At 39.7% G+C, this 22,600-nt stretch overlaps 1 protein-coding gene across 1 annotated transcript; it reads left to right on the top strand.

The window, feature by feature from the left end:
* Nucleotides 1-9,707: 9,707 nt before the first annotated feature.
* LOC143903207 (uncharacterized) lies at nucleotides 9,708-11,015 on the top strand. Its single transcript, XM_077416663.1, has 2 exons — nucleotides 9,708-10,626; nucleotides 10,747-11,015. Coding segments are annotated over exons 1-2 (921 nt in total). The 3' UTR covers nucleotides 10,749-11,015.
* Nucleotides 11,016-22,600: the final 11,585 nt, after the last annotated feature.

Genomic DNA, 22,600 nt, shown 5'->3' with positions numbered 1-22,600 from the left:
TCTTCTCTTTCCAGTACTTCTCTAAACGCACCTCCCGTAAACTCCTTGCCTTGATCTGACTTTACGTAGCATGGTTTTTCTTCTTTTCCTAGTAAATTTCTGGCATGTATGAGGTATTTCTCTAAAGTCTCTCCAGATTCGTATTTTGTCTTTAATGAGTATGCTTTCGCCAATCTAGAATGATCATCTATGAACACAATAATAAATCTCTTTTGTCCTGGATATGAGGTCGGTTTTATCGGACCCATAATATCCGTGTGTATGACTTGAAGTGGTCTTTGTGTTTTAGTTTTTGTTTCTCTAAATGGCAGTTTTCCATTTTTGCCATTATACATACCTCACATTCTAATATGGAATCATCTAACTTTACTTTCTCTAATTTCTTATCTAATTTCTGTAATTTTTTTAGATGGCTTAGTGATGCATGACCCAATCTAACATGCCATAACATCGCCTCATTTATTTTTCTTGTTTTCTCTGACTTCTCTATTATTGAACTTTTGCACATTTTTTCTATATCCTCTAACGATTGTAAATCTTCTAATTTAACTGTTTGATTAAGTTTTGTACTTGTCTCATGCTGTACATTTTCATTCACACTTGTGAGTTCCTCCTCATTCTCCCTCCCAATCGCAGATCCAACATCTTCATACTCTTTTAATTCTTCCACCGAAATTGATAACTCATTGTTTTGAATGTTTGTCTGTGATTGTTCAGGGGACTCACAATGTGACACTATCTTTGCTCTATATCTATATACTGCACATTCTACTCTACTACTATTCTCTACATTGTTATTTTTAACCTCAAATTGTATCGTCCAATTAGGTTTATTATAATTTCCTCTAAAAATTATTTTTTTTTATTTTTATTAAGTTTTATTTTTATACCTTTTTCCTCTAAATCTTCCAGCCTGTGCTCCGGCGTTTGGACAATTGTCTCCTTTGTGACCTCTAACTTCTTGGCAATGGTAAAAGAACCAAGCTCTTGTTTCAATGAGCGGGCAGTCCTTAGCCATATGTCCTAGCTTATTGCATCGGTAGCACTTTACAGGTTTTCCGTCTGTTTCTAATTTCGTTCTCTGTGCTCTAGCCTCTGTTTTCTCTAATTGCTCTTTCTCTATACTCTTATTTGTTTCTGCTTCTAACTGTGTAATAAATGATTTTATTTCATCAATATTTATTTCTTTTTGAGTTGTTTGTCTTCTTATCAAATCGGCATTCCTCAGTTCTGGTACATTAAAAGCTACCGCCTGATAGAATGACGATCTAATTTTTTGCTCTGTGAGAGACACTGCATCCTCACATGATTCATATTCTCATGGAGTCAAAGGGCTAGATATAAGTATAAGGGCGGAGAGATTTGTTAATAGTATAGTAAGTGTAATGGATACTGTAGAACCTAAGAAAAAGTTTAAGATTACAAAAATATGGGAAAGGAAAATGTGGTATTCAGAAGAAATTAGAATGGCAACAGATAGAAGGGATGAGGCTCACAGTAGAGCAATAAGCTCAGGTAAAGAACAGGACTGAGGATTTTTCAAGAATGAAAGAAATGCAGTAGTTAAATTTATTAGGGCAAAAAAGAAAGAATATTATGAGAATATGATAGATAATAATAGGAGTGATCCTACTTTAAAAGAATTAATTAAAGGTGAGCAAAGGGGTTCAGAGAACATCGATAATGTAGATTTTGAAATATTAAAAAACATAAAAGAATGCAATATAGCTGATAAATTTAATATATATTATGTAAAAAGTATTAGCAACATTGTGCAATCTATTGGTAATAAGGGGATAGAAGGCACAGGTAGGAGACCTATTTATGTAATCGAGAATAAGGGAGTTATGGAAAATTTTGAGCCAATTAGTGCAAGTGATCTGGAACAAATTGTTAGGGAACTACCACGAAAGAACGGAACAAAGGAAGGGATAAATAGTGATATACTGAAAATGGTGCTACCTGTGATAAAAGATGAGTTTGTAGGGGTAATAAATGATTCGCTTAGGACAGGTAAATTTCCAGAAGGATGGAAAACATCCACGATAATACCGATACCAAAGGTAAACAAACCAAAAAAAGCGAGCGAGTATAGACCGATCAATATGTTACCGATATATGAAAAAGTATTAGAGTTAGTTGTAAAAAAACAGTTGGAAAAATTTCTAGAAGACAATAAAATAATAACCGAATACCAATCGGGATTTAGGAAACAGCAGTCGTGTGAGACAGCAATTCAAAGTTTTATCGAGGAATGGAAGTTGATAATTGAGGAGAAAAAATTGGTGGGGGTGTTATTCCTGGATCTTAGGAGAGCGTTTGAGACAATAGATAGGGTAAGATTAGTGGAAAAATTATATCAGCATGGAATAAGAAGAGTGGTACTGGAATGGATAATATCGTATTTAAGTAATAAAAAGCAACAAGTTAGATTTAATGATATATGTTCTAAAATAATTGAGACAGTATATGGCGTGCCACAGGGATCAGTATTAGGACCTCTATTGTTTATTTTATATATAAATGATATAGTTAAAGTCTGTCCGGAGGGTAGTATATTTAGATTATTTACAGATGACAAGACCGCAAGTGTAACAGGAGAAAGTTGTGAGGAATTAGAAATAAAACTAAATATGGTGCTCGGTATACTTGAAGAATGGATGAATGTGAATATGTTAAAAATGAATGCAGATAAGACCAAATATATGATAGTTAGAAGTATAAGGAAAGAAACAAAAACAGACATAATAGTAAAAAGTTTGGATGAAACTATAATTGAGCGTGTCGAGATAGCGAAACATCTGGGTGTAATGATCGATAGTAAACTCCGTTGGGAGAATCACTGTGATTATATGTTAAAGAAAATAGGGAAAAAAATGAGTTTTCTGAATAGAATAAAAAATGATATATCGGCGTACACTCGATGTACTGTGTATAAGTCTATTATAGCGCCTCACTTTGAATATTGCGCAACGATGTTAATAGGCATGGGTGAGACGCAACTGAATCGACTGCAATTAAGTGGCACAAAACCGTGCCATGAGAGTCATACTGTAATGCTCGCGATACACAAAGGTAGAATTGATGCTGCAAACTCTTAAGTTTATGAACGTAAGACAGAGGCTAATGTACAATGTATGTATTTTTATTTTTAAGATAGTAAGAGTCATAATGCCAAAACATTTAAGTAATAGGATAGAAATAGTAGGAGATGTGAGTGGACGGCAAACGAGGCAGGCTGAGAATATTAGAATTCAATATCGCAGGACGAGAAGCGCACAGAAAAGTATATTTTATGAAGGTTTGAACATGTATAACGCCTTGCCGATAAAAATTAAGCAATGTGAAAGAATTGAACCTTTCAAACGTAGGTTAAGGGAATATATTGTGTACCTCATGTAGAGAAATTAATTTAAAGATATTTTATGTAAAAAATAGCCGAGAAGGCTAATAAAGCTCAATCAATCCCTCTCTCCCTCTCTCTCTCTCTCTCTCTCTCTCTCTCTCTCTCTCTTTCTCTCCCTCTCTCCCTTTCTCTCTCCTTCTCTCTCTCCGTGATAAGCGTTGACCGCTGCTGCGCATGCGTCTGCCTTGCCGATCTGATCTGTTCCATACTTCTGGTTGTTCTGTGGTTGAAATTGACCGCTGCTGCGCATGCGCCTACTGTTGCCGGACTCCTCTATTTGATGCTGTCTCTGTGCACGTGTTGGTGTTGGTGACTGCTGGTTGGCTACTGCCTGCTCATGCGCCTATTGTTGCCTGGTATTTCTTATTTGTGACACGCGATTGCGGATCTATATGACTTATCTATCTATTTGTTGTCTCTCGTGATTTACGGTTCTTCTTGCTTGAGTGACGGGAATGCAGCGTGCGTGTGCAAGGTGCAAGAAGTCGATTGATACCTCATTTTTACACCGTGCGTTTAGGCCGCGACCTATACCTTATATTCAACCTAAACACGATAGGTCGCGACGATGTAAACGGTTGCGACCTCGCTTGGGTCAGGTCTCTTTTTCGCGTGCCCTGACCTAAATTAAGTCACACGACGTAACGCGTGTAAACGCAAGTGACCTAAAGACCGCCTAAAGTGCAGAGTGTACCAATAGATACTGGATACTGAATTTTTATCTATATTTGACCAAAAGTATCATAGGTCTACATGGTGTAAACGTTTTGTTTAGCAGCCTATTTTAGGTCAAGGCATAGGTCAGGTCGCGATCAGGTCGCACGGTGTAAACTGAGCCACGACACTTGCTGCAGATCGTTGTCTGCTACAATTAATTTACCTCTCACACCTGAGGTAAAATACCGCGCGGTCACTCAATTTTGACAGTATGGCTACTCCGGTGGGCTCTTCTTCGAATCTTGATGACAATATTACGCGTAATTCTACTGACGACCTGTTACGCGGATTAATTGAGCAGATGAAGGCGACGGATGCTAAACTTTCTTCTTTCATTGACTGTCAGCAACGTACCAATGAAGAGCTCAATGATAAACTTTCTGCTTTTATTAATTGTCAGCAACGTACCAATCAAGAGCTCAATGAAAAACTTAATTGCTTAAATCGTCTTACGGATACTGTGGCTGAAAATAGTAAGCGCATTGCGCAATTAGAGCTAGACAATGCCAAGCTTGTTCGTGAAATCCGTGATCTGAAATCTGCTCGGTCAACTCATGACGCTCATTTGTGTAATGAGCTTATTGTATCTGGCTTGCCATCTACGATATCCGTTACTCCTGCAAAACTCACCGAAAATGTACTTGCGGCATTAAATGTACCTCATTTGGCTAGTCACGTTCTTGGCGTGAGAATGGTTAACAGAGTTCCATCTGCTACTCAGGACAGTTCCAGGGTGACTTATGCGTCGAGTTCGATGATTGTCACTCTTGCTTCTAGTACTGTGTGCGACGCCATAATTTCGAAAAAGCGTGAAAAGGGTATTCTCAAACAGCGGGATATACATGATGCTGGTTCCGATCGACATGTATATGTTAACGTACTGCTCCCTAAGTGCACGTATGACTTGCTACAGCGAGTTAAGCGTATTGCTAGGGAAAACGTCTATAAGTTTGTTTGGGTGAAAAATGGCCATATATGCGTGAGGCTTTCCGACGGATTGCCCATTATCTGTATCGACTCTGACGCTGATCTTGCTAAGCTGGTTTGACGCGTCTCGCTGGCTCGTCCGTTGCCTTCGATTGTCCGACATGACTCAGCATGTAATCCTTTTTTGCTCCGCATTGCGCAATTTAACGCCAACTCCCTTCGTGGGCATATTGACTTTATTCGCTTACATTTTAGTACTAATTCTTATCATATAATTTCTGTATCTGAAACGTGGCTTCATGCGGGTGTGTCGGACAATCTTGTGGCTTTGGATGGCTACTTTCTTGTTCGTCACGACCGGGTGGGGCGTGTGGGCGGTGGCGTTGCTTGCTACGTGCATAACTCGTTAAAAGTCAGGTTAATTGCAACCTCTGTTGGGACTGAGTTTAATGCTCCTGAATACATCATGATTAAAATTCGGTTGCCGAGTGATGAAGCAGTATTGTTTGTGTCAGTATGTAGGAGACTTAAGGGCACTCTTTTAAACGAATTTGTTGAATTACTTACTGGTGTCTCTCATTTATATAAAAATATTATTATTGGTGGCGATCTAAATTGCAATCTTTTGACCGATTGTTATGAGGCGAATTATTTGCGTGAGCTAATGTCTGGCTTATCCTTAACCATTGTCAACTCTGATGCTACCTTTCATACTGCTACCTCTGACTCATGGCTGGATGTTCTAGTTGTTGATGATGGTGATAAGGTTCTTGCAAATGCTAAATCCTTGAGTCCATTCATCGCCGGTCATGATCTACTTGAATTGTCGTACTCACTTGATCGTAAGCTTGACTTTGATCAATCTATCCTGCGACGTGGTTACAGGAGGTTACATTGACCCCTCTGCGTTCCTTCAACATCTTGATGCTATTGCTGTCAACGTTCAGAATGTAGCGGGCTACCCTTCTGATGTTGATGAGCTTTGTGCCTGGCTATCTGGTATCTTACTTGAATCACTTGACGTATTTGCTCCTGCCCGTGTGTCCGTGATCAGGAAGCCTCCTGTTCGATGGGTTACGGACGAACTGAGATGCCGGCTCCGCACTCGCAATCAGTTGTACAAGCAGGCCAAACGTTCAAACAGTCTACTGGGTTATGCTAGATACCGTCACTTTCGCAACCAGCTTAACAATGACATCAAGCGTGCTAAAAGTGAGTTTCACTTGGTTTCCCTTACCAATATTACTGACTCCGCTAAAATGTAGAGAGAACTTGCTCGTCTGGGTTTGGTTAAATCCACGTCGGTTTCTCCTCTCCGTTCTTTTACTCCCGATCAACTTAACTTTTATTATGTCTCAGTATCTAGTACATCATTGCCTTGCACATATGCTGACTTTATTTCTGCCATCGCCTCAGTTTTTCGTACTTTTCAACGTCCTGAATTTGTTTTCTCTACTATACAGCCGGACTCGGTTTACAAGCTCATCTTTAATGGACCTCTTCACTCCTACGCGTCCGGCCATGATGGCATCCCGCTTTATGTTCTTCGTATTGCTTGGCCCATTATCTCTCAGTGGCTCATTCTTCTTTTTAATCATTCACTTAAAGATTCCATATTTCCTTTATCTTGGAAGCGTGCGTTGATTCGCCCTCTCTCAAAGATTCGCACTCCACTGTCACCGTCTGATATGCGACCTATTGCTAACCGTCCTGAAATGTCAAAAATTCTTGAACGCATGGTGGCCTCACAGATCTCCGACTATTTGGATGAACATAACCTGCTGAATCTCAGACAGTCTGCGTATCGTTCTGGTTTCAATACGCAATTTGCTCTTTTACGTGTCTGTGATGACATTAGAATGGGAATTGATAAAAGACTCATTACAATCATGATTCTATTTGACTTTAGTAAAACGTTTGATACGGTCCCACATCTTCGTTTGCTTATCAAATTGAAAGAAATCGGTTTTTTTAATGAGGTCCTCGCGTGGATTTTTTCTTACCTTACTGGCCGCTCTCAGGCTGTATTTGATGATGAGGGTAATTTTTCTGAGTGGCTTTTCACGTCGACTGGCGTCCCTCAGGGCTCTGTACTTGGCCCACTTCTATTTGCTCTTTATATCAATGATATTGGCGGTTTTCTGTCTTTTGTCTGTCATATGATGTTTGCTGATGATGTACAAATATATCTCCAGTGTACTCGCGCTGACATTCTGCATGGTCTTGAGTTGATTTCAAGGGATGCGAATGCTATTTTCGACTATGCTACGTTAAATGGTCTTAAACTTAATCCTGCAAAGTCAAAGGTACTTATATTTGGTAGTCAGGCTTATATCAATGATATCGACCTCCATTGTTTACCTCTTATTATTGTTAACCATACGCCTTTACCCTTCGTAAACGAAGCTAAGAATTTAGGTGTAATCTTTACGAGTAATCTATCCTGCAAAAAGCATATCTTGCATGTCTCTCAAAAAGTGCATTATTCTTTGTACAAGCTTAAGTTTAACAAAAACTCCTTGTTCACAAGGTTAAGGATAAGGCTTGTATTAGCTTTAATTATGCCACACATTGACTACTGCTGCCTAGTCTATCATGGTTTGACTGGAGAACTGAACATCTTGTTACAGAGACTTGTGAATTGTTGCATTTGCTTTATATTTGATCTCAAGCGTTACGAACATATTACTCCGTTCAGGCGACAATTGGGGTGGCTTACAGTTGAAAACAGGAGGTTATACCTTCTTGGCTGTCAAATGTTTCGAATATTTTACATGCGCTCTCCCTCGTATCTGCGTGACAATTTCGCTTTGCTTGATCCGCTGTTGAGGAGATCTGATCGCCGTCTTGTTGCATCCCAAACTTTTCAAATTCCTTCCCATAGAACCACCACCTATAGAAACTCCTTTCATCTTTCATCTATATATTTTTGGCATTCTCTTCCTATTAATATTACCTCTGCTTCTTCATTTGTCTCCTTTAAAGGTCTTCTCAAAGCGTATCTGTTAGCACGTGAAGTTGCATGATATCGATTGCTGGCGCGAGGCTTTTGATGGTGTTTTTCCCTGTTATCAGCTTGTAAGTTATATTGCGTCTCATTCTTGGTATTAGTTTTAGTTAACTCTACTTACATTGTTCCTATTTTTAAGCTGCGTTAGTTCTAGTCCGTTGACAGTGTATACTGTTGTTATTGCTATTTGGTTGTGCTCTACACTTAACTGATTTGTGCAAGAGAGAGCATGCACTTTTTGTTATCTTTTTTCTTTTTTTGTATTGTTAATCTTTGCCCTTTAGTTTTTCTTGGGCATAATAAATTATCTCTCTCTCTCTCTCTCTCTCTCTCTCTCTCTTTCTCTCTCTCTCTCTCTCTCTCTCTCTCTCTCTCTCTCTCTCTCTCTCTCTCTCTCTCTCTCTATCCTTGCTATGCGACATACTATCCTTGCTATGCGACATACTATAAATAGTCACAACGATAATGTTAGTAAAATTCTTTTAACTAGCTGGACAAGCAAGGAGTCGCTGGAAAAGAAAAAAACAGATTGAATCTGCTTTTAGAGTGTGTAAGGAGGCTTTTCTCGAGCTCTCTTCGGCATTTTTAAGTATGTTGGAGGGCGGATCCTCAGTTCCCCTTTCAACCGGTGATCTCGGTGGCTTTATCAGGAACTGTGTGACAGAAGCCTGTGACTCGTTGCTTGCACGCGTATCTGGTTTAGGATCGGTATCTGATAAACCGTTGCCTCCTGCGTCTTATGCGTCTGTGGCTAGGTCTGTGCAGTCGAAGGTTCGCGTGGCGGGGGGTCCTACGTTAGACATTCCCAGCACGACTAATTTGTTAATTACGCCCAGAGACGATAAAGTTAGGTTTGCGACTTCGGGTGAAATGAAGGATGTGCTACAGAACGCACTAAGACCTGCCGATTTCAATTTAAAGATCAAACGAATCTCGTCGGCTAAGAACAACGGGGTTCGTATAGAAGCACATTCCGTGGATATCGACAAAATGAAGGACTCACAGGTACTCGACAGGGTAGGTCTGAAGGTCGAGCAGGAGCTTAAGTTAAACCCAAGACTGCTCATCCGTGGGGTACCGCGCGGCATGACAGGGGATGAACTTAGATCGGAGATCATAGCCTTAAATTTGAGAGGAGTCGACACGTCGGAGGTAAAAATTATTTATGTTTTTCCCTCCAAAGAGAATCGCACGAGCACCAGCTGTGTCATCGAGGTTCCACCGAATATCCGCACACTGTTATTAAAAGATAAACAGATATTTGTAAATTACAATGCGTGCAGTGTCTCTGATTACGTAAAAGTGCTGCAATGTTATAAATGCTTGGCTTTCGGTCACTTCGCTAGGCACTGCAGATTTGCATCGCTGTGTGGACATTGTGCCGGCAGTCACGAAACTAAGGATTGCACAAAGAACAATGAGGCTCCAAGATGTGGGAACTGTGCACGGTGGGGAAAGCAAGGAGACCAGTCGCACTCTGCCTTGGATGGAAGGATGTGCCCAATTCTGCATCGGAGGATAGAGGACAGAATTTTGCGTATTAATGGTGAATATATTCGCATTTGTCACGTGAATTGCCAATCGCTGTTTGCACACCTTGATGAGTTCAGAGCACATTTCGTTGACTCGGAATATCACATAATCTGTATGTCTGAAACTTGGCTTAAACCATCCATTCCAGATCGCATGGTTTCTCTGCAGGGATACAATGTGTTTAGACGGGATAGAATAGGCAAAACCGGTGGAGGTGTGGCCTTTTACCTCAGAGGAAATGCCCACGCCAGGATATTAAGACAATCCGAGGAAAATTACTGTCGCAAACCAGAATATTTGATAGCTGAAATTTCTATGGACGGGAACTCCAAGATTCTACTGGCCGTGGTGTACAGGCCACCGCACTGTGGCTACATTGAGGAATTCTTCAATGATTTTTCCGAATTATCGGCACTGTACAGGCACGCTGTCGTTTTTGGAGATTTCAACGCGGACCTCAACACGCGGACTTTCGACGCGGAGCAGATCCGTTCATTGGTGGATGCGATGCGTTTCCATCTTGTACCATATGGGCCCACACATCACACGCGTACATCATCTACGTGGTTAGATTTATGCATTATTGACGATCTTGACAAATTAGTTACGTATGGGCAGCAGGAGGCGTGTTATTTGTCTGCCCATGACCTGGTTGACATTGCGTACAAAGTGAAAGTCGAGCGTCTTCAGCGGCGTCACATTACAGCTAGGGATTTTCGTTCATTCAATCCTGAAACTTTCTGGAACGAACTGGCGGAATATGACTGGAGTTCAGTATTCACCGCGGAAGACATAGACAGCAAGGTTAGCATCCTGAACGACTACCTTTTAGAATGCTTCGATAAGCATGCACCACTACGCAATGTCTATCCTAGGCACTTGCCTGCTCCTTGGCTGACCAACGATATCAAGAACAAAATGAAGGAGAGAAATATGGCTAGGAGAAAGTGGAAACGATGCAAAAGTGACACAAACTACGACAACTACAAGCACTTACGTAATCAGGTTCAATCGCTAGTACGCAAGGCCAAATGTAATTATTACCAGGATGCTTTTCAAGATTTAAGGGAACCTAATATTATTTGGAACAGGCTCAAACATCTAGGATTAATCAAAAACAAATCCTCAAAAATGAAATTGCTTTTTTCCACAGAAGAACTGGTGGACTTTTTCACTTATGGTACGGCGGGGACTAATAGGGATGTGCAAAATACCACAGCTTTCTACTTGGGTGAGGAAACATACAATGACTCCAAGTTCTATCTGGGCAACATCGAGCCCTGGGAAGTGCTCAAGGCGATCACACGAATCAAGTCGGACGCAGTCGGTGCGGATGGACTGTCAATGAAACTTCTCTCAAGAGCTTTGCCATGTATTCTTTCAACGGTCACACATATATTCAACTTCAGTCTAACTTATGGAGCCTATCTTATCTTATGGAAAAGTGCCATAATACAGCCCTTACCAAAGGTCAAAAGTCCATCGCAATTAAAGGATTATAGGCCAATCTCCATTTTGTGTACCGTCTCTAAGGCTCTCGAACACATTGTGGCCGAACAAATTAAGGCCTATCTGGACGACCATGATTTGCTGGATCCTCATCAAGCAGCCTACAGAAAGGACCACTCTACGCAAACCGCGCTGATTAGAATTCTTGAAGACGTGAAACAGGCCGCTGACGCTAGAAGAGTCACCATCGCAATCTTCTTCGATTTTTCCAAAGCTTTCGACAACGTAAATCATTATTTATTGATTGAAAAACTAAGGAGCCTTGGCTTTTCATGTTCGGCACTGCGCTGGATGTGCTCCTATCTCTGCGATCGAAGGCAGGTGGTTCGCGACCCCGTCTCGCGTGCGACGTCGACAGAGAGGACAACGACTACTGGAGTCCCCCAAGGCTCTGTACTTGGACCCTTATTGTTCATTTTATATCTGTGTGGTTTTAGCAAAGTTTTGAGATACTGTAAATACAATTTCTACGCTGACGACCTATGCATTTACTTCCATACGGAATTGAAATACCTGGCTGAGGCTGTGCAAAAAGTGAATCAGGACATTTCCAACATAGTAGCCTGGGCGACGGAGAATAGGCTATCTCTAAATCCAAGTAAAACCACTGCAATGATCATGGGCACAGTCCGTTATCTTAATGGTCTCCCATTAGATGATCTGCATCATATCGTTGTCGACGACACCATAATACCGTATGTAGAGTCGGTATTATACCTGGGGGTCACCATCTCAAATACACTCTCTTGGAAAGAACAGGTATCAAAAACTGTTTCCAGAGTGAACGCCTCAATACACCAGCTTAAGTTGTGCAAGCATCTTATGCCGCCTCTGTTACGTGCAAGGTTAGTTTGCACTTTGATCATGCCTCTTTTTGATTACTGTTGCGCAACTTTCACTGACATTACAAGAGAACACAATACGCGCTTGCAACGAGCCTTAAATACCTGTGTTAGATTTGTTTGTCAGGCTAAACGGGACGAACATATCACGCCTTATTTTGAGGAACTCAAGTGGCTAAAGGTACACCAGAGACGACTATATTTTGTCGGTAACTTAACTTACTCCATCCTTCATTCTAAGAAACCAACATCATTGTACCAAGCTTTTACTTACAAGGGCGACAAGGCAGTGCGCGATACAAGATCTCACCCGAAGTCGTTGTCCCTTCCTCAATGTAGGACGGAACTATATAAAAAATCGTTTATTAGTTTCGCGGCCGAACTATGGAACAGCTTACCACAAGACCTGCTTAATGCCCCCACGAAGGGGATTTTCAAGTGCGACTTATTTAAATATCTTCTTAACACACAGCCACAAGTACAGTAATAGCGATTCTTTTATTTTGTTATTTTTTTTATCCCTCTTTTTCTCTATTTTTTTTCTCTCGTTATAGATATACTTATTTTTTGTTATTGTTATGATTTTAATCATTTTGTATTCTATTTCTTTTGTATATGCGCTTGAGGGGAGAAATCCCGGAGCGCCTAATAAATAGCGATTCATCATCATCTCTCTCTCTCTCTCTCTCTCTCTCTCTCTCTCTCTCTCTCTCTCTCTCTCTCTCTCTCTCTCTCTCCCTCTGGTGAGTACGGTGTGCACGTCCGTTGTGTTGCTCCTGTCACAATCGAACATATCTCTGCCGTAAGCTGCCTTCGGGCTCTTTTGTTGCAGGTGTAAGCAAGTCTTTTTTCTGCCCGTTACGAGCCGTTATCGTTTCGCGTCGGGCCGTCGCCTGATTCTTGGCATTTGCGTGACGAATGTTTTTCATTATTTCAATACAGTTTTTGAGAATCATTTCATGGAGGACGTCGTCCTCTTCTGCGCATGTGCCTGCTGCCTGATCTGTTCTCTCCTGCACCTGCTGTTCTTGCGAGCCATTGAGCCGAGCGTCGATATTGACAATTGTCGATCGATAGAGGCGTGATATCGAGTACAGCTGCGCATGCGCCCATCATTGCCAACCTTCTCCATCTTGTTGCTGTTTTCTGGCATGTTATTCGAGTGATTGCTGATTGGCGGCTTTACGGGGCGAGGTGCTTGCGGGATTGTGAATTGTGACTCACTGCTGCGCACGTGTCCATCACTACCAATTGTCTCTGGCTATAAGCTATCTCGGGCGCGTGCTTACTAGTGTCTTCCGATTGGCTGTTATACGCCCGAGCGTGTCGATCTGTTGCGCGTGCTAATTCGGTGACTGCCTTTGCGTGGTGCTCTACTCGCGATTTATACACTGCAACTTTTACGTTGAACTCTGCGTTTTCGCGTGTGATCTACTGCTTGCTTGTCCGACGGGAATGCAGCGTGCGTGCACTAGGTGTAAAAAGTCAATCGCGACTACCTTCGTTGAGTGTGAGTGCAGGCGGGTGTTTCATCCGGGTTGTGTCAAATCATATTCTGTAACCAGATACGCTGACACTTGCTGCAAAGCGTTGTCTATTTCTCTGAGTTTACCTCTTACACCTGAGGTAGAAAATATCGTAAAATCATCCAGTTTTGATACTATGGCTACGCCCGTTAGCACTGGCACTCGGTCGCTGCCTCAGTCGCAGTCTCAAGGAGCGCAGCTAGCCGGGCATGACACTATGCATGACATTGTTCACGACTCTACCAACGATCTTTTGCTTGGATTGATTGAGCAGATGAAAATGTCAGATGCCAAGCTGTCTGCTTTCATCGACAGTCAGCAACGCACAAACAAAGAACTAAGTGATAAACTAAATCACTTGAATCGTCACACTGACTCCGTGGCTCAGAATAGTCAGCGCATAGCTAAACTCGAGCAAGACAGCGCCGAGCTCACTCGTGTAATTCATGACCTTAAGTCTGCTCAATCTTTTCACGAATCCCATAATGGGAATGAATTGATGGTATCGGGTCTCCCGTCAGCACTACCAATTTCTCCATCCCGGCTCGCGGGAAACGTGTTGACGGCGTTGGGTGTTCTTGACCTGGCATGTCACGTTCTTGGTGCTAGAGTTGTCAAGAGGTCACGGTCTGAGTCTTCCGCATCCTCAACATCTTCAGGCTCGGTGATTGTCATCCTGGCCTCGAATGCCGTTCGCGACGCGGTTATTATCAAGAAGCGAGCAAGGGGCATACTTAGGGCGAGTGAGGTGTGCGGGGGTAACTCGGATCGCATTATTCATGTCAATGAATTCTTGACAAAGAGTGCTTATGACATGCTTCAGCGTGCTAAGAGTATCGCCAAAGAGAAGTCATATAAGTATGTCTGGATAAGGAATGGCAGGATATGTGTGAGACATGCTGACGGCGAGCCTGTTATTTATGTCGATTCAGATACTGATCTTGCCAAGATCGTTTGACGGGTCCGACCTGATGGTCCATTACCTCTGATCGCTCGGCATGATTCAACTTGTGATTCTTCTCTGCTCCGCGTAGCTCATTTTAACGCCAACTCACTTCCTGCTCATCTTGAATCAGTTCAAGCTCTCTTAGCGTCTAATTTTTTCCATATTGTTTTCGTATCCGAGACTTGGCTTCACTCGCATATTTCTGATGATACAGTACGAATTGCCGGATACTATTTGTTGCGTGTTGACAGAGGGGGTAGGGAGGGGGGTGGTGTGGCTTGCTACATACATGAGATGCTAAAGGCGCGTGTCCTGGCGTCATCGCCTTCTGTTTTTTCCAATGAACCGGAGTATATTATTCTGGACATTCGCGGCGGCACACGCGAACCTCTTTTATTCACCTCTATGTACCGTAGACCAAAGGGAAGAAATTTTAATATTTATGTTGATGCGATTACGGTGTTCTTGCACAGTTACAAAAACATCATTATCACTGGCAACTTAAACTGTAATCTTCTTGCTTCCGCATATGAATCAAATCACTTAAAGGACACAGTATCACAATTGTCGCTGAATATTGTTGAGTCGCAATCGACTTACCATACCAGTTCTTCTAACTCATGGTTAGATGTTTTTGTAGTCGACAATTTGGAAAAGGTTTCATCATTTCGCAAGTCCGACGCTCCCTTCATCAATGGTCATGATCTTATCGAATTAACTTACTCATTCATTGTTCCGTCCTACGCTAAGCGTACTTTGATTCGGCGTTCCTACAGGGAATTCGATAAGCAGGGGTTTATTGAAAGTCTCATCTCTAAACTGTCTTCATCCTTTCCCGAGGATTTTGGCCACACGAGTCCTGATGAGTTGGATATCGAGGATTTCCTAAGTATTATTACTAATGACATCACCACCAGCTTGGATTCATTTGCTCCTATCCATACCTTTTGCGTAACCCGTCCGCCAGCGCCTTGGCTCACCGGCCATCTTGTTCGTGAAATTCGGCATCGCAACCGGCTCTACAAAGCCGCGCGTAGATCAGGTAATGTCCTCGATTTCCACATTTATAGGCTCTTCAGGAATAATCTCACGGTGGAGTTGAGAAGGGCCAGAGAGCAATATCATTTGGGGAAGTTGAGCACTATTTCTGATCCGTCTAAGATATGGCGTGAACTCACCAATCTGGGTCTAATCGAGTCGCCTCTTCCTTCACCTCTTAATTTTTTCTCTCGTGATCTTTTGAATGCCCACTACGCCTCTATCTCAAACTGTTACCCTCCTTGTTCACAATCTCAGTTTTCCGATATCATTCTTTCCACTGTACCTGAAGAATCACATTTCTGTTTCTCTCATATATCGCACGACACTCTATGCTCTCTAATGGTTTCAACATCGTCTGCTTCTTTTGCCTCTGGCCATGATCAACTACCACTGTTCGCTATTGCTTTGGCTTTGCCCCACATTGGTAATCTCTTGACTTCATTTTTCAATTGCTGTCTCGATCTAGGTTATTTTCCGTCTCCTTGGAAGCGAGCCATAGTGCGCCCGCTGTCTAAAGTCAAGTCGCCTACCTCTCCTTCGGATACGCGACCTATAGCCAACTTGTGTGAACTTTCTAAGTTATTTGAAAGGATTATGCACCGACAAATCTTGGACCATATCAATTCCCATAATATTTTAGATGATCGTCAATCTGGTTATCGCAAGGGTTACTCTACCCAGTGTGCCCTTCTAAGACTATCTCATGACATTAGGAGTGGCGTTGATGTGGGTGAGGTTTTGATTCTGGTCCTTTTCGACTTCAGCAAAGCTTTTGACACTGTATCCCACTTTCTGATACTAACCAAACTCAGGAAATTGGGGTTCTCTGACTTAGCTTTCAAGCTAATTTTCTCGTACCTCTCAGGTCGCTTTCAAGCGGTTGTTGACCTTGAGGGTGTTTTCTCCGACTGGCTATCCGTCACTGCTGGTGTTCCGCAAGGATCCGTACTTGGACCGCTCCTATTTTCTCTGTTTATCAATGATATAGGTGCCTTTTTAAGGTTTACTGAGCATTTGATTTTTGCTGATGACACCCAAATTTATCGCAAGTGCCTCTTTAGCCGGCTGAGTATTGCCTTGCAGCTCGTGGCACATGACGTAGGTGTTATCTCTGAGTATGCCACTGTGAACGGATTGTCTCTCAATCTCAAGAAACCAAGGTCTTAATACTAGGCAGCAGAAGCTACGTGGAGCAATTGAATCTCAAAGACCTGCCCCTTATTTCAGTCAATGGCACCTCCATTCCGTACGTTGACGAGGCAAGAAACTTGGGAGTCATCATGAGCTCAGATCTCTCTTGGAAAAGCCACGTCTTCCATATTTCTAGGAGGGTACACTTCACATTGCACAAGCTGAAATTTCATAAGAACTCTTTGTCATTTCAACTGCGCGTAAAACTCGTGTCTGCATTGGTATGGCCTCTATTGGACTATTGCTCTCTTGTCTACAACGATGTCACCGATGAGCTTAATACTAAACTGCAAAGACTTATAAATTGTGCAATACGGTTCATTTTTAATTTGAGACGCGATGAACATATCACGCCTTATCGACATCAATTGGGGTGGCTGTCTGTGAGAAACAGACGCTTGTACTTCCTTGGTGTTGAAATGTATAGAATATCGAGGGATTTGTCTCCAAGCTATATCTTGGATATTTTTGCAAAAGCTGATCCCTCGATTAAGCGTTCGTCACGGTTGGCATTGCCGCATACGTTTCATATACCTAACCACAGAACTGAGACTTACCATAGGTCTTTCCACCTCGCGGGAATTTATTTGTGGAATTCTCTTCCTATCGGCGTGGTGTCTTCATCGTCTCTCAACGAATTTAAAGGCAAGCTTCATGATCACTTATTTTCGCTTGAGCTGGGTTCTGATCATGGTTCTGTCTCGGGGCTACCTATTGTACAAGCATAATCTAGTCTAAGCGTAACATAGTCTGTATATATATGCAGTTCCTGAATTAGATCTAGTTTTAGTTTAAGTGTTATTATTCACAGTTTATATATTGTTCAAAATTTCATCTAGTCTTAAGATCGTATCATTATCACTGCGATTTGCGTCTTCAGTTTGTGAAACTACAGTATTGGTTCACTTCTTCTGCACCCTGCGTGGGGGCGAGCAGCATGCTTCAGCGCGCTTCAATCTCTGGTCCTTTAGAGAGTGAGCATGCACGCACTTTTGCTTTAGTCTACAATTTTTGTTTTGCCTTTTTGTGTTTTATTTCTTCTGCGTTGTACATTTCTTGCCTAAAAGTCGTTCGACCATGGCATAATAAAAAACAATCAATCAATCTCTCTCTCTCTCTCTCTCTCTCTCTCTCTCTCTCTCTCTCTCTCTCTCTCTCTCTTTTAGATAGCGGCCATCTATTTTTGGCATTCTCTCCCGGACAATATTACATCAGCTACTACTATTGCAGCTTTTAAGAATCTCCTCCGATCCTACCTGCTGTCATCCGAATTCTCAGACTAAGTTCTTTAGATATTTTAGCGTGTAGGGTGTATAAAGTACTCGTAGTAATCTCTTCACCTAGTATTACCTGCGTTCAATTTAGTTGCATTCTGTTTCTTTAATTTTTTAGTTGCTTGTAAATTATGTGCTTTTCTAATATTAAGTTGCGTTTAAGTTAAGTTGCGTGTCACTGTATCTTTATCTTGTATATTACTATATTTTGCTATCTTTGCCCTGTAGCTATGCTTGGGCATATATATACTTATCAATTTATCAATCAATCTCTCTCTCTTTTTCCCCCCTCTCTTCCTCCCTTTCTCTAAAATGCTATAAATTAAAAAAATATTACTTTTTTATCTACTAAAATTCAATTCCGTCATACAATTTTGTAAGATTCATTTAATTTATTTTCTAAAAAATTGGAAAAATTTCGAAACCAATTTCCCAAAAAATACCGGTAACCAAAAAAATCGGTAAAAAAACACTATACAGTTTATAGCACTCCCCAGGAAATTCTACCCCTGTTTTATATACAGATCTTTAAAATTCGATCAATTATTTCCCGAAAATATCGTCAAACTTCTGATACCGGTTTCCAAAAAAATCAGTAACTAAAAATTATATATTATACTTTATAGCACTCTCCGGGAAATTCAACCTCTACTTTATATACAATTCTTTGAGATTCAGTCATTTGAAACCGGTTTCCAAAAAGATCGGTAACAAAAAATAGTACACTTTATAGCATTCCCCGGAAAATTCTACCCCTACTTCATGTATAATTCTTCGAGATTCAATCAATTATTTCTCGAAAAATTGGTAAAATAAAAAAAACCGGTTTCCAAAAAATCGGTACCAAAAACTGTACACATCATGGCGCTCCCCGTAAAATTCTACCCCTACTTCATATACAATTCTTTAAAATTTGGTCAATTAATTCTTGAAAAATTGAAAAAAATTTTGGTACCAACTTCCAAAAAGATCGGTAACGAAAAATTGTACACTTTATAACACTCCGCGGAAAATTCTACCTCTGTTTAATCTATAATTTTTTGAGATTTGGTCAATTATTTCTCGACAAATTAAAAAAATTATAAAAACCGGTTTCCAGAAAATCGGTAACAAAAAACTATACACATAGTAGCACTCCCCGGAAAATTCTACCTCTATTTCATATACTTTTAGTAAAAATTCAGTTCAGAGGTTTGGGCTGGGCGTTGATGAGTCAGTCAGTCAGTTGATGAATCAGTCAGTCAGTCAGTCAAGACATCTTCCTTTATACTAGGTGTCTCAGACCACCAGTATCACCCGATTTATTGGTAAACGCAACATTTTAGAGAAAAATGTTCCAGACCAAAGTTGTATGGTTTCAAGGGGTTCATAAGCTGGTGTTATTAGTTTCACCTTAAATAGTTGCTTGAAGGTCACGTAAAGGTCACCTTCAATTTTTTAAATAGAACCACCTACTTTTTATTACATATTCTTGTAGCTTATCTCGAGGGCTTTCCAAAACACTATAAGAAAGTATTTTTTTGTTAAGAACTTTTGGAATTATAAAGGCTTGAAAGTTCTAGTATTTTGACATAAAATACAAAATATCTTGTAAAACATCAAGTTTTTGGTAATGTTACCTTAATATTTTTATGCACAGAATAATGAGACAAATTAATTGGTATAAAAAAAGCATAGTTCCTTTAAGAAAAAATATGTAATTTGCAACACGCATCTGCATACTTTTTCTTAAAAGCAACTGTCTTTTTTTTATTCCAACTGATTCAACTTATTATTTTGTGCATAAAAGTATTAAGGTAACATTACCGAAAACTTAATGTTTTACAAGATATTTTGTATTTTATGTCAAAATACTAGAACTTTCAAGCCTCATAACTCGAAAAGTACTTTATAAAAAAATATTTCATCATAGTGTTTTGGAAAGCTCTTGACATAAGCTACAAGAATATGCATTGCAAATAAAGGTTTCCATTTAATAAATTAAAGGTGTCGTTCACGTGAGCTTTAAACGACCATCTACGACCAATCCAATGATACCATCTTATGTACCTCTTGAAACCATACAACTTTGGTCTGAAACATTTTTCTCTAAAATGTTGCGTTTACAAATAAATCGGGTGATACGGGTGGTCTGAAACACCCGGTATATATACATATATGTATATACAATAATGATTTTTTTTATTTTATAATTATATTTTGTTCTTTTCCTTTTTGTAATAAATGTTCTAATTATTTTGATCAAATTAAACCCAATGTTTATTCTTTATAAATAAGACCTACCTCCCTAAAATCGCACAAGGTCCGATCCCCGGTAATAGGAATATTATATCCTTGACCGAAAACAGGACCGCGATGCACGAAAACTCTCGGTAGGCGTAATAGCGTCCCTTCTGAACGTTGACCCATGACTGAAGTTTTCCTGAAAAGTGCATTCGACTCGAGGCACGCGCCCTTCTAGCGTGAACCCGAGATACCATAAGATCTCGTTACGTTTTCCCATACCCCCTCCAATGGATAGCCTTTCCTTTGCTATCCGTCGAACCTATATAAGTATATACCTAAATTCCGGGGTTCTGACGTAACACATTTGTTGAAGATTTTCGAATCGAATACAATTGAACATTTTCCTCAAGATTCAGAAAGTGATCTCAGACAGTGCTTCCATTAGCAATAATAAGAGACAGAGAGGCTAAAGCGACTGCTCTACGTATAAATAGACATTTATCTCAGAAAGATTCCTGTGAAAACATTAGTAATACTGGAAATAATTGCGCTGAGAAACGTTGTCGAGAGGAACAGGACTCGTCAGAAAATGATCGTGCTAAAAAACGGCATCGATATCAGAATTCAGAAAACAAATTGTGTTAATAATAATACTAAAATTAATCGCGCTAAGAAACGTTGTCGAAAGGAACAAGAATCAGAAAATGATTATGCTAAAAAACGGAGTCAAGGACGAAATTGACAAAGAAAATATTATTTTATACATTCTCAGCAAGAATAAAATAGAAAAAAATTTTATCTTCTACATTCTTAGCAAAAACAAGATAGACAAAGAAAATATTCTGATCGTAAATGGCTTTATAATAAGCGATATTATGAGAGAAAGAAGTCTAAATACCTGCAAACAAAAATCGCGATGTTGTTAAAAATATTACTAGAAAATATGCAAGGTTTTGGTCACGAAATTACAGGGTTCAAAATAATGCATTACTTTTTGTAATGAATTACGGTTTTATTAAAAATTATTTTTTAAATAACCAATACAAAGGTTTTCAATTACGCATTACTTTTTAAATAATCAATGCAATTTTTTTCATTACGCATTGCTTTTTAAATAATCAATGCGATTTTGTTTATTACACATTATTCTTTAAATAATTAATGCGGTTTTTTTTCATTACGCATTATTTTTTAAATAATCAATGCGATTTTTTTATTACGCATTATTTTTTAAATAATTAATAAGTAAAGAAATAATTATTTTAAAAAAATTAATAAGCAATGCATTATTTTTTAATTTGAATTTTCATTACTCTGCAAAATTATATAATAAAATTTTGCCCTGTGGCAATTAAAGATATTGAAAAGAAACTTGATATTAGAAATCATATTGAAAAACGATTAGAAGCCGAAAGAATCGTACGTTGGTGTATGCATATTCGAGACAGTTTTTTCCGCAAGATCTATAAAATGTTAGCTTCACTTAAAAATAAATCAGAAGCGTGTTTGACTCTTGCCGAAGAATGCTATACAATTGACGATAAAATACGTGCATTATGTGGCATATCGCGACATACGGCTTTGTCTGAAAATTATTTTGTCAACACATATCGTAACATTACTTCATCACAACCTTTGGTAATGAACGTTTTTACGTGTGACTTTTTGTCAAACTATGAATGTATTACCTTTGCAGCAGGCACAAGCAAAAAAATCATGGGAATGTAATACCTTGTGTAAAATTGATGATCCGTTTTTAATCGATCGTTATGAAAAATTCCTTCAAACGATAAGTACATGTACTTTAAACAAAATACTACAATTATTAAAAAAAATTCATATATGTACAATAAAAAATTCAAATAAAAAGGGTCACACACATGCTTGTTACATTGATATACGAAATTTTGCAAAGCAATGTTTCTTTGTGTTCAAATATTATCATCTCATTTTCCAAAGGTGAGACATATTAAACGTTTAATTTATCAAATAACAAGTTTCTATCGGAAAATGTTAAATCTGCAGAAAGCTTTAACTTCCGCTGATTTAGACACATTAAATGAAATTGTAACTTTGGAACAAGAAAAAGCAAATATGTACAAACATCAGCAGAGTTGTACTATTTTGAGTGATGACGATATCATTTTTCGCTATAGCAATAACGCATTTAAGGCTTTTACCAAACGCTGCATGGACACACCTCGATATGTTTGTGCATCATGTGAGAGACTTTGTTATAAGAAAAGTGTCTCTGAAATTAATAAGCTTAAAACGCAGTTAGATATTCCAATTTGGAGAGATTTAATGCGCATTTAAAAAAACATAACATTACCCCACAATACATATGTCGTTATTGTGCAGGAAAATTCCGTAACGGATTAATACCTGCGTATTGCGTTTTAAATAATCGATTCGTACGTGATACACCCGAAGAAATATCATCTCTTAACAC

Source organism: Temnothorax americanus, unplaced genomic scaffold, assembly GCF_048541705.1.
Source record: "Temnothorax americanus isolate GAGA-0224 unplaced genomic scaffold, ASM4854170v1 Scaffold44, whole genome shotgun sequence".
Taxonomy (NCBI): Eukaryota; Metazoa; Arthropoda; class Insecta; order Hymenoptera; family Formicidae; genus Temnothorax; species Temnothorax americanus.
Note: the sequence above shows the minus strand (reverse complement) of the source record. Positions and strands in the feature narration are given on the sequence as shown.

Bases quoted from the DNA above. Each gene is read 5' to 3' on its own strand.
- LOC143903207 (XM_077416663.1), top strand. From the start codon at position 9,708: ATGTCTGAAACTTGGCTTAAACCATCCATTCCAGATCGCATGGTTTCT.